General features: G+C 45.8%; 1 protein-coding gene across 2 annotated transcripts in view; it reads right to left on the reverse strand.

Moving 5' to 3' along the window:
• The window catches only part of LOC147899301 (UDP-glycosyltransferase TURAN-like), a 122,823-nt gene that overhangs the window by 5,535 nt on the left and 102,579 nt on the right, over positions 1 to 14,709 (reverse strand). Inside the window, exons 11-15 of one of the 2 annotated variants that reach the window (XM_087377865.1) lie at positions 11,742 to 11,863; positions 11,385 to 11,495; positions 7,233 to 7,294; positions 7,049 to 7,101; positions 6,873 to 6,948 (exon numbers count right to left, since the gene is read on the reverse strand). In XM_087377865.1, coding sequence (XP_087233991.1) covers positions 6,873 to 6,948; positions 7,049 to 7,101; positions 7,233 to 7,294; positions 11,385 to 11,495; positions 11,742 to 11,863 — 424 coding nt within the window. Of the gene's footprint in view, positions 1 to 6,872; positions 6,949 to 7,048; positions 7,102 to 7,232; positions 7,295 to 11,384; positions 11,496 to 11,705; positions 11,864 to 14,709 lie in introns of both variants that reach the window. The other variant, XM_087377864.1, reaches the window with a different exon arrangement.

Genomic DNA, 14,709 nt, shown 5'->3' on the forward strand with positions numbered 1-14,709 from the left:
GTGCACAAGAAAAAGCGGAACAAGTGTTACAAATGAGGTAAGCGAGGGCATTTGGAAAGATATTGTCAGTCTAAGAAGAAATCTAAGGACCAAGACTCAAAATCAGACTCTTCTTCCCAATCCAAGGTTTCAAGGTAGTTGTTGCCAAGACTACCCCAACCTTCAAGCACTAGTTCCGGGTTCCCCCACAGGTCACAACCATAGAGGGCTTGTGGGAGGCGGGGTGGATTGCTTCTGGCCTTAATTAGTTGAAATTCTAACAAGCAAGGTAACAATGTGGAGCTATGGACCAAATGAGTTCAAGCCTCCCACTGAATCAATGGCACTAAGTTCCCAGTGGGGTATAAGGATTTGTGGCACCCACCAAGGACTTTTATCCTCCAATGAACACATCACGTACAAGAACTCCAAACTTCAACCGCTAGTACACACAACATCTATAGCCACCAAGCAATGAGCTTCAAACTCATTTGGTCCATAGCTCCACACTTTTACCTTGTGGGAGGGAATGTGAACTGCTTTTGGCCTTAATCACAAGGTAACAGTGTGGAGCTATGGACCAAATGAGTTCAAGGGACCAAATGAGTTCAAGGCTCACACTGAGTCAGTGCACTAAGTTCCCAGTGGGGTATAAGATCTGTGGCACCCACCAAGGACCTTTACCCTCCAATGAACATATCACATACAGGAACTCCAGACTTCAGCCGCTAGTACACACAGCATTCATAGTCTCTACGCCACCAAGCAGTGAACCTCAAACTCATTTGGTCCACATCTCCACACTGTTACCTTGCTTGCCAGAATTCCAATTGATTAAGGCCAGAAGCAACCCACATTCCCTCTCACAAGCCCTCTTTGGCTGTGACACCCGGAACTAGTGCTAGAGGGCTGGGATAGTCTTGGCAACAACTGCCTTTCAACCACCAAACTGGGAAGAGGAATCCGATTCTCGATCCTAGTCCTTAGATTTCTTCTTGGACCCACAATCTCTGGCCAGATGCCCTCACTTACCGCATTTATAACACTTGCTCTGCTTTTTCTTGTGCACTGATGAAAGTGCTTCACCTCCCACTGGACTGAGAGCTTTCCCTGGAAGACAAGAATTGATTTCTCCTCAAGGAGAAGGGAGATTAGGTCATCACAGTCCAATTGATGTGTTGTGATCTCAACGCTCGGGCAACCATGTCGTAATTAGGAGGTAGCTTGGTGAGAATGAGCGACGCAAACTGACTCGTAGTTAGGGCAACACCCATAGCCTGTAACTGATCATTGTCAATGTGAGGGTAAAAGTCATCAGGCACAATCTCTGAAGGCATTCACATGTTTTTAGGGGGCTGTTAATTCACTGCTACTGTGCGTTATGGACCTGCTACCTAGAGGCAATCTAAGGCTATGATGATGCACGTCCCTTTCACACATGCATGCACTATGTTTGCTTACCACACTTAAGCCTACGTCCCTCACCAAAATACGACCCGAGGTCCTAAGCTACACTTATACTACAAACGACAACACCGATAGATTTGTAGGTGACAAAAAGCCTCGGAACCCTGCATATTGAGAATACCCTACTCTTCCATTGCCGCATTGTTGTGCACTAGCAATTGGAGTTCAAGCTTTGAGATGACTATCTTTTGGGATTGCATTTCATCCATTTTTTCCTTATAGAGGGTTATGAATGGAAGCCTAAGCCCTGTGCTTTCCCTAGGAGACAAGAACTGCTTTCTTCTCAAGGAGAAGGGAGCTTAGGCCATGAAAGTCCAATTGACGTGTTGTGACCTAGCACCTCAATGCTCGGGTAACCATCTCTTAATCAGGACGTAGCTTGGTGAGAATGAGCGACTGACTCGTAGTTAGGGCAACACCCATAGCCTGTAACTGATCATGGAGAATCGTAGCCTGCATAAGGAAACATTGCATAGAACTCCCTTTGGGAAACTCGAGGTTGTACAACTCTCCTTGCAAGGTGACAACATAGCTGGAGAAATGTCCTTCATGATGGTCTTGACCAAAGCTGAATGTGCCTTTGAATCTCAATCCTCCCAATCCTTGAGCTCGTCCTGAAACTTTCCTCTCGGTCAACATCCCAGTTGATAGAGGATCACTCTAGGTGGCACCCCAGTTGGAGGTGAAGCATTTTCCGTCAATGCACAAGAAAAAGCATAGCAAGTGTTATAAATGCGGTAAGCAATGGCATCTAGCCAGAGATTGTTGGTCCAATAAGAAATCTAAAGGACCAGGAGTGGGACTCCTCTTCCTACTGTAGTGGTTCAAAGGCAGTTGTTGCCAAGACTACCCCAGCCTTCTAGCACTAGTTTCGGGTCTTCCCATGGGTCACAGCCAGAGCGGGCTTGTGGCAGGAAGTTGGGCTTTGGTCCTAATCATTTGAAATTCTAGCAGGCAAGGCAAGTTGCAACATTGTTGAGATATGAACCAGATGAGTTTGATTTCACTGGTGGTGCAAAGACTACGGATCTGGGGTGTACCAATGTTCGAAGTCTGGATCTGGGTGTAATAGTGTTCGAAGTCCAGAGTTCTTGGTCAGTTGACTGACCCATGTGTTGGAATAGGGTTAGTCACCGTAAGCATTGGGGGGGGGGGGGGGGAGGGCAAAACAAACAATTATGGGGTTGCCACATGGGCAGCAAACAGGCTGCCATGTGGGCAGCACAGAAAAAGGAGTACCTGGTAGAAGGAGCATCTCCTGGAGGGCAGATCTGGCACGGCTATGCTACGTGGCTGTCCACGATTGGAGAGGACAGATCTGCGCAGGGAATCCAGCAAAGAACACTGTGATGATGTGGCATGTGACGTCAGTATCTGTACGGACAGGTACGAGGTGCTGCAGGGCACTACATGGAGCTGCAGCTTGGAATCCAAAGGCTGGAAAGACCTGGAACAGAGGCGGATCTACAGAGCAAGGTTGCCAAGGGTTTGGGACAGGTTTGGAGGCCCAGAAGCCCTGCATCAGATAGGGTTAGGGCTGGACAGGCCTGGGCCAGTGGCAGCCTGCCACGTGGCCAGGCAGGGCCACCCAGCCCTCAAATTATGTGCCCCCACCAGGGGCTAATTCACAGACCAGAAGGTCGGTGGGGGGGACTGATTGGGTTGGCCCAATTCCCCCTACCAGGTCGGCTGAGTTGGGGGACATCCAGCCCCTACAAAGGGAGGCCCTTGGGCCTCATTCCACATCCACCAGAGCACCACTGCAGACAGCAGACTGGAGCAGCAGACCAGCAACTTTAGGCCTACATCCAGGAGGACAAAGCAACTGAAAGAGGCGGCAGAGTAGTCCGCACATGGCAAGGACAACGAAAGGGGTCAGCACCGGGGCATTGTTTAGGTCCTTTTTCTACCCACCCTTATTGCATCGCGCATGGATGAAACTATCACCTGTGTCTTGACCAAGATCATATAGATCCAGTGGGTGTCGTTCCTTTTATTAGGATCAGAAGCAAAGGTGTTAAGGAATAGTCCCAGGCAGATCAAGTTTCTATGGCTCCCCCGTGCACGAGTAAGGAGGACAAAGCTAATTATTCTCATTGGAGGCTTCAACTCAAGGTTTGATTCATTCACAAGGGGCTCTGGGAGCTGGTTCAGGGGTTCGAAAAGAAACCTGAGCATCCTACAAACCTGAAGAAGTGGATCCAGGACAAGCAGGGTGAGTTTCTTGAGGAGCTAGCAAACTGGGAGGATCATGACTCAAAAGGCACACTCAATATCGGTGCACACACCTCATACTAGAGGTTTCTCCGGTAGTGCAGACCCTCGACAGTTGCCTATGAGGTCTGGTCCAAACTAGAGGATCTTTCTAAAGAATCGGCGATGACCATAGTCACATGAAAACCCGTTTCGTCCTCTTTGAAACCTCGAAACGCGAAACAGACCAAATGTTTCGAAATAGGACGAAACACTCTCAACGAAACCTTTGTTTCGCCCAAATCAAAATAAACTTTTTTGCCCTGTTTTTTCTAGAATCCAAGGTGTTTATGTTTTGAATTTCCTTTTAGTATCTTGACTTATATTGTTCACTCTAACTTAAATATAACATATCGTTTTGTCCCTATAAGGGTATATATTAAGTATCAATTCGAAACCTATCCGTTTCATCTGACAACACGAAACGAAACGAAACAAAACCTGTCGAAATGGCAAAACAGCGAAACAGACGAAACATTTCTTGTGACTATGGCGATGACAGATGTTACTCTTCAGGGACAGCTATATAGTCTCGACTTCCCCATTGGCAGTACGATGCAGCCCTTCCTGATGAAGGCTAAGGTCATCCACAACCAGATTTTGTTACCAGGAGCTGCTTTGACCAAGCAAGTGGTTCTAAGACAATGGGATCTTGAGACTTACCCTTGACTTGCAGTGGTTCTAACCCTGAGTCATAGCTGAGACTTACCCTAAGTCTCTAACCAAGCAAGTGGTTCAAAGACAGCAGCAGCTATGGCTATCAAGAACCGCAAGATAGTACCAGCTTTATGACAGTAAAAGGTCTCCCCCCAAGGGTCATAGCCAGTGAGGGCATGTGGGCAAGAGAGAGGGCTGCCTCTGGCCCCAATCAGTTGAAAGTCTGGCACGCAAGGTAACAATGTGGAGCTATGGACCAGACAAGCTCGAGGTTCATTGCTTGGGGTCGGAAAGACTTTCGACCGCTGAGACTTACCCTTGGACTTACCTTGAGTCTCTGACCAAGCATGTGCATTGTGATTCTAAGACAACAGCAGCTATGACTATCAAGGACCGCAAGATAGTACCAGCTTTATGACAGTAGCGGGGGGAACCGACTCGCAGATGCGAGCCATCACCCGGCTTCGATCTTTACTATTACACACATCAGTCGAGGCGAGGCGAATCCGATCGGCCGAAGCGGATCATCTCCTGGCCTGACTGAGACATAAACAAACATCTCTCCCTCTCTCTCTTTTACTCTCTCTCTCTCTCTATTTTCCTCTCTCCCTTTTACTCTCCCTCTCTTTCCTCTCTCTCTTTTACTCTCTCTCCCTCTCTTTCCTCTCTCGTTCTCTCTCTTTCAGTCCCTCTCTTTCCCTCTCTCAAACAGCCTATTGACAATCAACCAGGCGAGGTGAATCTGACCGGCTGAGGCGGGTCATCACCTAGCCCGCCTGACCGACTCTAAAAGCTCCTAGAATCTCACCAAAAGGCTTGGGAGACAACTGTGGCGGAAAGCGACAGGTTTGGCAGGGCGGTAGTGGTGGGAGCGGGGTCCTTTTATAGGATTTCTCACAGACACCGAGCGGTACCGTCTGCGCGGTATGTCAATGTACAGGATTTCTTATCCTTCCCAATCGGACGATTCAGGGTTGAATTCACACTGCCACATCAGCACACTGCTTCATAGGCACAATCATTGCATGTGATCCCCTGAGTGCCACATCATCCCCCCACGGGTCATAGCCAGAGAGGGCATGTGGGCAAGAGAGAGGGCTGCCTCTGCCCTAATCAGTTGAAAGTCTGGCAGGCAAGGTAACAGTGTGGAGCTAGAGGTTCATTGCTTGGGGTCGGAAAGACTTTGGACCAATGAGTTCGAGTTTAGTGTATGGGGTTCCTCACATTACTCCATTGGGAGCACAATGCCACTTCCTTGGGAAGTTACAACTGAGGACAATAGTTTCACAGTTCAAGGTGGCACTTCTTCCAGGATCCAAGCTATCCGGAGCTCTCTCCTCAGACACTCCTACAATGCTAGAGGGCCCATGGTGGAGTCATCATCAGCATACTTCTTCAGATCATTTTCTCACTTTGAGCTGCAGAGAGGGTGTTAAAGTTGTGTGAATCTAATAGTGAGTGAGGGTGGGTGTGCCCGCCCTATACAGGATAGGTTTGACTATGTTTATGTGGCGGCCCTGGGTCGGCCACTGCCAGGCCATGTCTTCCTCATTGTAGGGCATCTTCTCAAGCTTGTTATATTCCTCTGTTTACGGTTTTCCCCTGCTGTATATACAGTTACCATTGCCAAGAGAGCCAACACGGTGCCACCGAGAGAGGGACGCAGACACCACGCATGAGATAGAGTGCCCAAGCGCATTCTATTGTGGTCCGACCTATCACAGCTTTCCTCAAGGGGATCGACAGAGATGAGGGGTCACTCTGGACATAGCCGAGAGATTTCAGAGATCGAGGAGACTGCATCCCCCGCCACAGTGCGCGACACGCAGTTACGAGATATTTTCACAGCTCACTAGAGAGCCATCACTGTACCAGGCTTCGGTTCCCGAGTCCCAGCTCCGTGACTGACTTGATTCAGTTTGTACTTGATTGATTATGATCATTATGATTTTGTTAGTATAAATTAGTACTCAGCAAGGGCCCTAGCACGCCCTTGGCTCCAGCCCACTGAGGCTTGTATGAGTCTATTTTTTGTGTGTGCTTTGTCCCATAGGCCCGTGAGGCCTCCCCCAGACATTAATACATCTCTCTCTCTCTCTCTCTACTGTATGCTTCCGCACTCACAACGCTCACAGAGACAACCACTAGAGATGAATCCTAGAAGAAGTAATTCAGATCTTCCAAGTCTCAGCTTGTAACAAGTGCAACACTCCAGCATCGTGAATCATTCCCAGATCATGAAGATACAAACAGAGATGCGATAGTGTGAATGTTCCTGTCCCAGGATAATGTTGATCCTCATAACCCTTGGATAACCCTTGGACATGTGAATGCATTCTGTGCTTTGCAATGAGACTGGTCATCTACTTCTAAAGCTTTCAGAGATTATACGTTTTATGCAGGCTTAATTCTACTGTCAAATTACTTATGATGAACCATTTGATACATAACCACGTCTGCCGCGACAAACTTGATCGAAGACAGTGCATGATCAATAAGAATATAGAGATCATTACCAAAAATTGGTCAGCAAGCTCTAAAGATGATGAGAACAGTACACCATTCACTCCTTCTTTGACGAGTTCCTTAATGCTGCCAATGCAGACTCCAATCAGACAATCATCTCAATACAGCAAATCACAGATGTTATAGAGCAGCTGCTTAATGTCTAAGTAAAGGCTAAAAGAGGTACCAGGAATATGAAACTGCACAAACAGGAAGGCCACACCCAAACATATCAACCACCTGCACCACCACTCCCACTCGCATAGCATATGAGGAAGCTTATCCCACAACATGGAACATTTATAAGCACAGATTTTTTGGTTGTAACCAGTTACACGAACATAAAAAGGCGGTTATATTTTGTTCCTTACCTTCATAGGAAGATCTAATCCTGAAGAAGAAGTATGCAAGCAAACACCAAGATCTGCCGAACCTGCAGAAAATCAAGTCAGTCTCAAATAGATGCTACCAATCAATTTTCCAGAGGAAAAGGGTAATCCCCGTAAATCTTTTTAAGTTGTTTGTTTGGCAGCTCAATTTAAACTTCCTGGTATGTTTCTAAAAAAACGTAGCAAATACTAATAGCTTCTTCGCTTTTGTTTTCTCACAAAAAGCAATCTTATCCCTCAGACAGAGAAAAGATGCTCCAGAAGAAGCTGTGTCAAAATGTGTGCACATGAAACATTTTCTGTCTGAATGGGTCTTTAGCGTAGTTTTTCGTTCCATTTGTTTCTTTTTGGATCTTAAATTGACTGATGCTCCATTCCTATTGAAATTTGAGAGTGGTTCCAGCTTCCAAATTCCCATAAATGCCTCAGCAAGAGATTGAGAATGTAGTCTATCACGACTTAGGACCCGCTTAACACGACTGCTCTGAATCTTGAGACCAATTGCCACTGAACATCTCACTGTCATTGCCTTCCATAATAATGAGCAGAGTGCTGGCTATGCCGCCAGTGCTGCAGGTTTCCTCACTGGGATGCTCTTGACTGTCTATGGACCTGGATGCTTACATGGGCTCACTGACCTCAGCAACGCCATGATCAACACTTGACCCACGATCATGATCTTCAGCTCCTCTGTGCAAGCAGATGTGGGTAAGGGGGACGTTTAGGAGCTTAACCGTGATCCTGGCTGTCAATCAATTTGCTGTGAAACCTAAGAAGATCTTTGGCTAGTAATCAACGGAAGATGTGGAAGGGGGAAGAGGTATGGGAATCGATGCTGTTGTACAAGCTGTTGCAGGATTACTGCCATGGCTAGGAATCAATGGAATATGTGGGCGAGGGCAGAGGTATGGGAATAGCAGATCATACACATGCAGAGGCAAAAATGTAACATGGCCAAATTTTTACACGCATTCCAAACCTCTGAAGCAGAGCAGCTCTTTTGCACACCGAGGACAGCATACAAATCGATATCCTCTTATGCCCACTGAATCAATCTGCAATGCCTCTGAACTCTGAAGTCTACTCACTGAACTGATGAACGTAAAATTTCAGGTAATGTAATGATGTGCAGTCCGAATTGATCGAATACTACAGTGAGGAAAGGAGTGCGCTGCAGGACAGGAATTTTCCGATAAATTGGAAGAGGGGAACTATGGAAGTCGCAAGGAATCAGATCTCAAAAGAAGAGGCGAGGACAAAAGTGTATTTTCGACAGATTGATCCAAATATGGACAAGGGATTTGGAGCTCAAGCTAGGAGAGAACATCGCAAGAATGGCTGTTGGGAGGTTTCTCAAGATGGACAAGGAATTTGAAGCTGAAGCTACATCGCAAGAAGGGCTATTATAATCATAAAACTTCTCTACGAACACTTGACATCTATGTTGAGGAAATATTTCTCCTGTGTCAAGCAAAGATTTGGTCACGGGTGCTTCAATAGATGAACTAGGGTGTTTACACACCAAAGCCCCACCCCCCAAAGCCTGATCTCGCCGGGCAGGGATGCTTACACACTGCCATGGTGAATCTTGGGCATGTAGCAAAAGGTTGTGGGTTCAAGCCCCACCACCTCAAAGTGCATTTAATGTTTTGAAGAAGAAACCCCCCGCCCAAGCCCTTGGGCAAGGGGTCTTGGCTGCCCAAGTTTGGGCAGGGTACATGATTTGGGGCCAATTGGGCCTCCCCATGTGGCTAAACGCCCTTGCATTTTTGGTTGGCAGGCGGGCAAGTTGGCGGTGTGTAAAGAGCCTTTTAGTGTTGGGTGCTCCAATAGATGAAATCGAAGAATCTGATGCTAAGGAAATATTTCTTCAGGATAGATTGGCTCTCTCTTTATACTTTTCAACTTAAAAGAGAACTCTCCAATTTGTTGGCAGGAACTTTCCCCATTTTGGGCAAAAGGTTCTTTATGGAAATATACTGCCACCAGTGTCTTTGGTTTATCTGTGTTTCTTCTTCATGATCTTTGAATGTCTATTGAACAAAGAAGATCGGCAGTGTGCTTTCCTGCAGTCTTGGATGTGACTGCTGCAATCATGCCATGATCCATCCCTTGAGAATTCGTAAGTAGGCCCCTTTTTCACTACTCTGAGAAAGATGTTTCATGTCATACTGATGTGAAGCTGAAGCCAATGAGAAGGTATAAGAATCGCAAATAATTTTACTCCTGTGGCAGAGCCATGACTGTGGTTTCAGCAGTGTAAAGACTAAGGGTCTTAGCACATGGGAGGAAATACCATGGGATAGGAAAAAGTGGTCCAAACCATGATCAAATGTATTTCTATCCTATTCCCTTCCCACCATATGCTAACAGTCAAAAGAACTACGGATGGTTATGCGGGAGAGGACACATGGCATCACTGATCATTTCATATGTTTAGGAGGTGGAACGAGGACACATTTCATCATTCCATGCCTTCAAATCCCTAAAAAAGGGGATGGCTGCCAGGGTCTTGAGGCCATGGTCCAAGATGGGAGAAAAAGTCACTATTCCCATCCTAAACCCATCCTAGACCCCTTGGTTTAGATGGGAGTAACGATGACAAAAAGCTAGCCCCATCCATGAGCTAAGGCCCTAAGTGGGAGAGACATGTTTCATGGCATGTTTCCTTTTAGGATAAGTCGGCCAATTGCATCTATCTGATTTCAATCTGTTGTTGATTTGGCCTTGATTGCTCCAATGTGTGACATGCAATGTAGGGAAATTTAACATATCCTGAAGTCTTTTACATCCGCGGCGTAGCGCGGGTTGTATACTAGTACTCTTTACACAAGCGAGCGTAACCCAAGGATGGGGAAAAAATGCCACGTATAGCAGACAATGACAGGTCTTTATCGCAGATCTAACGTAGCCACAATACAGTGGATGTGATACCACCTCATACGATACTCTCTAAGAATGCACAACTGGTGGAAAGCCCCTATCTTGTCTCTGGCAGTTACCAAAACATCTATCCACTAGGGGTCTAAGATCATAGTAAAATTGTGACATGATCTTCCTATACTGAATCCAATCAAACCCCCACGCCCTATCTGCCCCAGGAAAAAATAAACGAGAAGGGAAAAAAATATAACATGAACGCAGCATGCACACATATCCTACAGTGCCCACAGTATTATATTGGAGATAATCTTGTGTAGTAAGCCCTTCATAGAGGAAACAAAAGAAAGGATCAATGTATGAAGATTGTCTTTGCAGTGAGAACTTAAAAGGATTCTCAATAGTGTATTTTTTTGTAAGTTTCTTGGGACCATATCACAAACATTTCCTGTGAATTGTTTAGAATATGAAGCCTTTATCCCTAGGACAAAGGTGACTGGAAGTTTAAGATTTGTAATTGTATGTTTTCCTTGTAATGGTGTATACGAGTGATGATGTGTGTGATGAGCATGTTGCTCCCATTCCATTCCCTTCGTGTTCGTGTTCCCATTCCCATTTCGAAAGGGGCCGAAGTGCCAATCGGCATTCTCGTTCCGGGTAACTATGGTTTAATCAAGCAACCTTGGGAGTTAAATTTGAAAATCTCAAATGTAAAAACAGCTTGGACATGCATTCTAGAGAATTCACGTTACCCACCGCATTGGAAAACAATGGTTCAAGTGAAAGGTGAAGAAAGAAAATCACATTCACGTGCAATAAACAATTAAGCAGGCCTTTTCCAAAAGAGGGGAGTGGAATGGCATTACACAATCATAGCCTGCCTTGGCTCAATCAGCAAAATTCCCTGCTTTTCCCACTCATTAAGAGGGAAGTTAACAGCCAAATTTAGGTTGGAATAAAATGTTGGCACATGCATTGCTCACAGGAGGTACTGCTGGCACTCCTCTTCTCAAGGCTTAAAGAAAATAATAAACAAGAACACAACAGGAACAAGTAGCACATGCGAAAAGGAGGGTTATACACAGGTAGACCATGCTTAGTCTTCTCAAGATATCATACCTACGGAAGCCTACAACCACACAATTCCCTTTGAACCACAGATTTGAAATAGTGAACTCAACTTGGCATTCCAAAATGTAAACATGTAATAGAATGCCGTATGAAATTAGAGCCATGGCTCAGGAATATTCTCACCAAGTAAAAGAGGGTAGTCCTTTGCAGATACCCACATTGTACGAAAAGCCACACGTCGGAGCCTCAACTTCCGTATGCGTTTCTCATATTCTGCCCTCATAGGTCCTTTTCCTAAACATCCAAGAAAGCATGCAAGACTACCAGTTTTCATATTGAATTTCAGCATGTATAAAGCTTAGCCAATTCAAAGCATTAAGGGGAAAACACACTCTACCCAAGAAGAAGACTGCTCCCAGCTATATGAATCATCACTGAAATTGTATTTTTGCTGAAATGAAGAGCTCAAAGTGGCCATGGTTAACAGAATGCTCTTGTCCAGACCTGTTACTATGATAAGAAGATGTGGAAATGGACCACCTGCTGCCCCAAATTGTGCAGACGTCCCTGCTAAAGAATCCTCCTCTCCCAACAGGGCACCAACCCGGCAGTCATAACAAACTGCTGCTTCTAAAAGCATGCTAAAATCCTCATCGGCTGTCCTGCAATATGTAAAATAGCCAGGTTATCAGCAGAAATTAGAATCATATTCAAATACAATACCATGAAGAAACTCATTCCAAATTCTGCCATCATGAGGCCGTATGATTATTGAATAACAAAGTACATCCATGCATCAGCATCGGTCATATCAGGGGTTTGGCATGCATTTAACAAGAATCCGTATTTTCAGGCTCATACAATTTGGCGTAGTCATTGAGAGACCTGAGGATTTCAGATCCAGAATAGCTGAACCAGTACAAAATTATTTTGTCGAGCTAGATAAATCTGACAGTAATATTAAAGATCAAAGAAAAGTGGCGAAAGCCACTTACAAAGTACAACAGGAATACATTCCTTACTTGTCAACTAGTGATGAAAAAGGGGACAAATAGAGTAAGTCCCCATCATGTCAATACCATTGGCAGAGGCAGATCCAAGATTAGAGCCATTGCCATTTGAAGAAGAGGCTGGAAATCATTGTTACCAAGGAGTGAGAACGTTCTGGAATATCAGATGGAACGTTTCGGGAAGGGTGATCATGGACCCGTATAACTAAAAATCCATAGAAAATGGAAATGCATAATGCCATATATGATGGATGATATTCAATAGATCATAAAAGCATATAAATATGCAATAAACAAAAAAAGAGGCAAAAAAAGAGGCCAAGCCCCAAAACAAACTGCCCATGTAATACATTGCCGCAAACAAGGGCCTCAAGCCCTCAGCCCTCAACAGAAAATAGGCAAAACTCAAGACTCAAGTACATGATATAACAAAGTACAAAACATGATAAAACTAGAGGCATTTCATCTGCCATTGCCGATGATCCCATTATCCATGAAGCCTCAAAAGTCGTCCCTGAGGGTACCATAGTGAGCCCCAATGCCAGAACACCGAGGACCGACATTTTAGAAATATACTGAGAAGGACAAAACGTGGTTCTTGAGTGTTCCAAAATCTGGTGTGCACATGTGGCATTCCAAATGCCGTTCCAGGCGTTCCTCGTTGCCCTTAGTACTTATCCTCTGAGATGGCACTCCCTTGTACCTAGAAGGGGGAATACGTCCCTGATAATGATGCTGGAAATATATCGATCCATGACTGTGAGGCTAAAACCAAGGGTCTGCAGTGTCTAGAAACTACCTTCAATGAACCCACGCATCATTAACACTTTGAAGTCAGATACCTTCTTGCTTGGAACCAGCATTGAGAAACATTATAAGGCTTAAGCCATGAGACGATTGTTCCTCAGGGTCTTAGCACATGAGAGGAGATATGATAGGTATCTATTAAGTGTCAAAAGTTCATTCCCACAACAAATATGGAGAACATGTGCTAACGTACAATTGGAAAGGATAGAAATAGCCACTTTTCCTACCATAATTCATAAACACACGATATACCATGGGGTCTAGAGGCCCTCAGAACAAGTGGCTTTTCCCACTTTATTCCCATTCTAAACAGGCTGTGGATTCCACATTGGAATTCCAAACCCATCCTAACTCAGCCCATGTGCTAAGGCCCTACGTAGTACCATTGATCAATAATCTTCAAGGGCTTGCTGTGGCAAATAGCCTGATAAAAGCTACCTGCCACAGAGCAAGGGAACATACAACACAAGAGAAACATGTACTTGTTCACGAAATGACACAAGAACTGTAACATGAGGGGACTAGCTGAGCAGAAACATAGATGAACATACAGGAGAACTCAAGCATGAGAGACACAAGAGATCTACCTAGCTATAGTACACTGCTTTATTTATACATGGTTGCCAAATCGGTATACAAAACTGTGCTGAGACCACTTCCCTAACTACAACATGCGGGAGATGGAGCTATGCTGTGGAAATAGGACACCCAACCTCGCACATATGCTGGCTGGAAACGCTGCTGGAGGCTGGAAGCTGAGTCCTGAACTGAGGAAGGCTGAGTGAGTGAAAAGGGGGGCTGAAGGCCCCTTATATAGGGCTGGGAACCAGCCAACCTTGGGCCAGCACAACCAACTGGCTGCTCAGTTTTCGCCGACCAGGATGCTGGCACTTACCTATAAAACCAGGCCCTTTTGGGCCATTTCAGGAAGGCCTTGGGGCTGGGTATGCAGGGTGCCCCAACTGCCCTCCGTCCCACACTGTGTCCTGCCCTTGGGAACCCCCAAAGCAAGCCAGATATGCTGCAATTTGCTGACTAGGAAGCCATTTGTCGTTGCCACCTGGGCTTGACCCTAGTGCATGTGACATTCCCCTCTTCTGAACTTGTTGCTAGGTGGATACCTCGCAACGCTTTGCCCTCGCAACCTGCCGTGGCTTGTGACTTTGGGAACTGGGAACGGACCCCCGTAGCTCGTGCTTGACTCGTCCCTGGACTAGGGCTCACAACGGGGTCACGACGTACGACAAATGGGTCAGACTGTATGCCACCATGCTCCCTAGTGTAGGGGTGCATGTGACACTCCCGCTTGCTTAAATTCTGGATGATTGTAGCTGTTGAGGGACTGAGTGAACTGCGAAGTAAATGTGATCGTGCTGACCACCAATTGCTGTTGGAAACTTGACTATCCTCCCAAAGAACTGAGGAATAACAGTCTGGCACTGGGATTGATCTGGTACCACTCCAAAAGGCTGAGGAACGAATGCTCTATTATGATAACACGGCGGCTCAATAAAAACTCCTAAGAGCCGGTACTGCCGTGAATACTGGAAGCGGAACTACTGAGGCGAGTCATCCCACCACACTACTACTGTGAACTCCTAATCCTTGGGTGATATGGCACTCTGATAGGCTCCTGGACATAGGGACTGCCTATTGTCCTTGTGACCTGCTGAGGAGTGGTTGGGCTGCTC

This window comes from Dipteris shenzhenensis, chromosome 8 (genome assembly GCF_047967505.1).
Source record: "Dipteris shenzhenensis isolate YYH24624 ecotype China chromosome 8, Dip_SZ_1.0, whole genome shotgun sequence".
NCBI lineage: Eukaryota > Viridiplantae > Streptophyta > Polypodiopsida > Gleicheniales > Dipteridaceae > Dipteris > Dipteris shenzhenensis.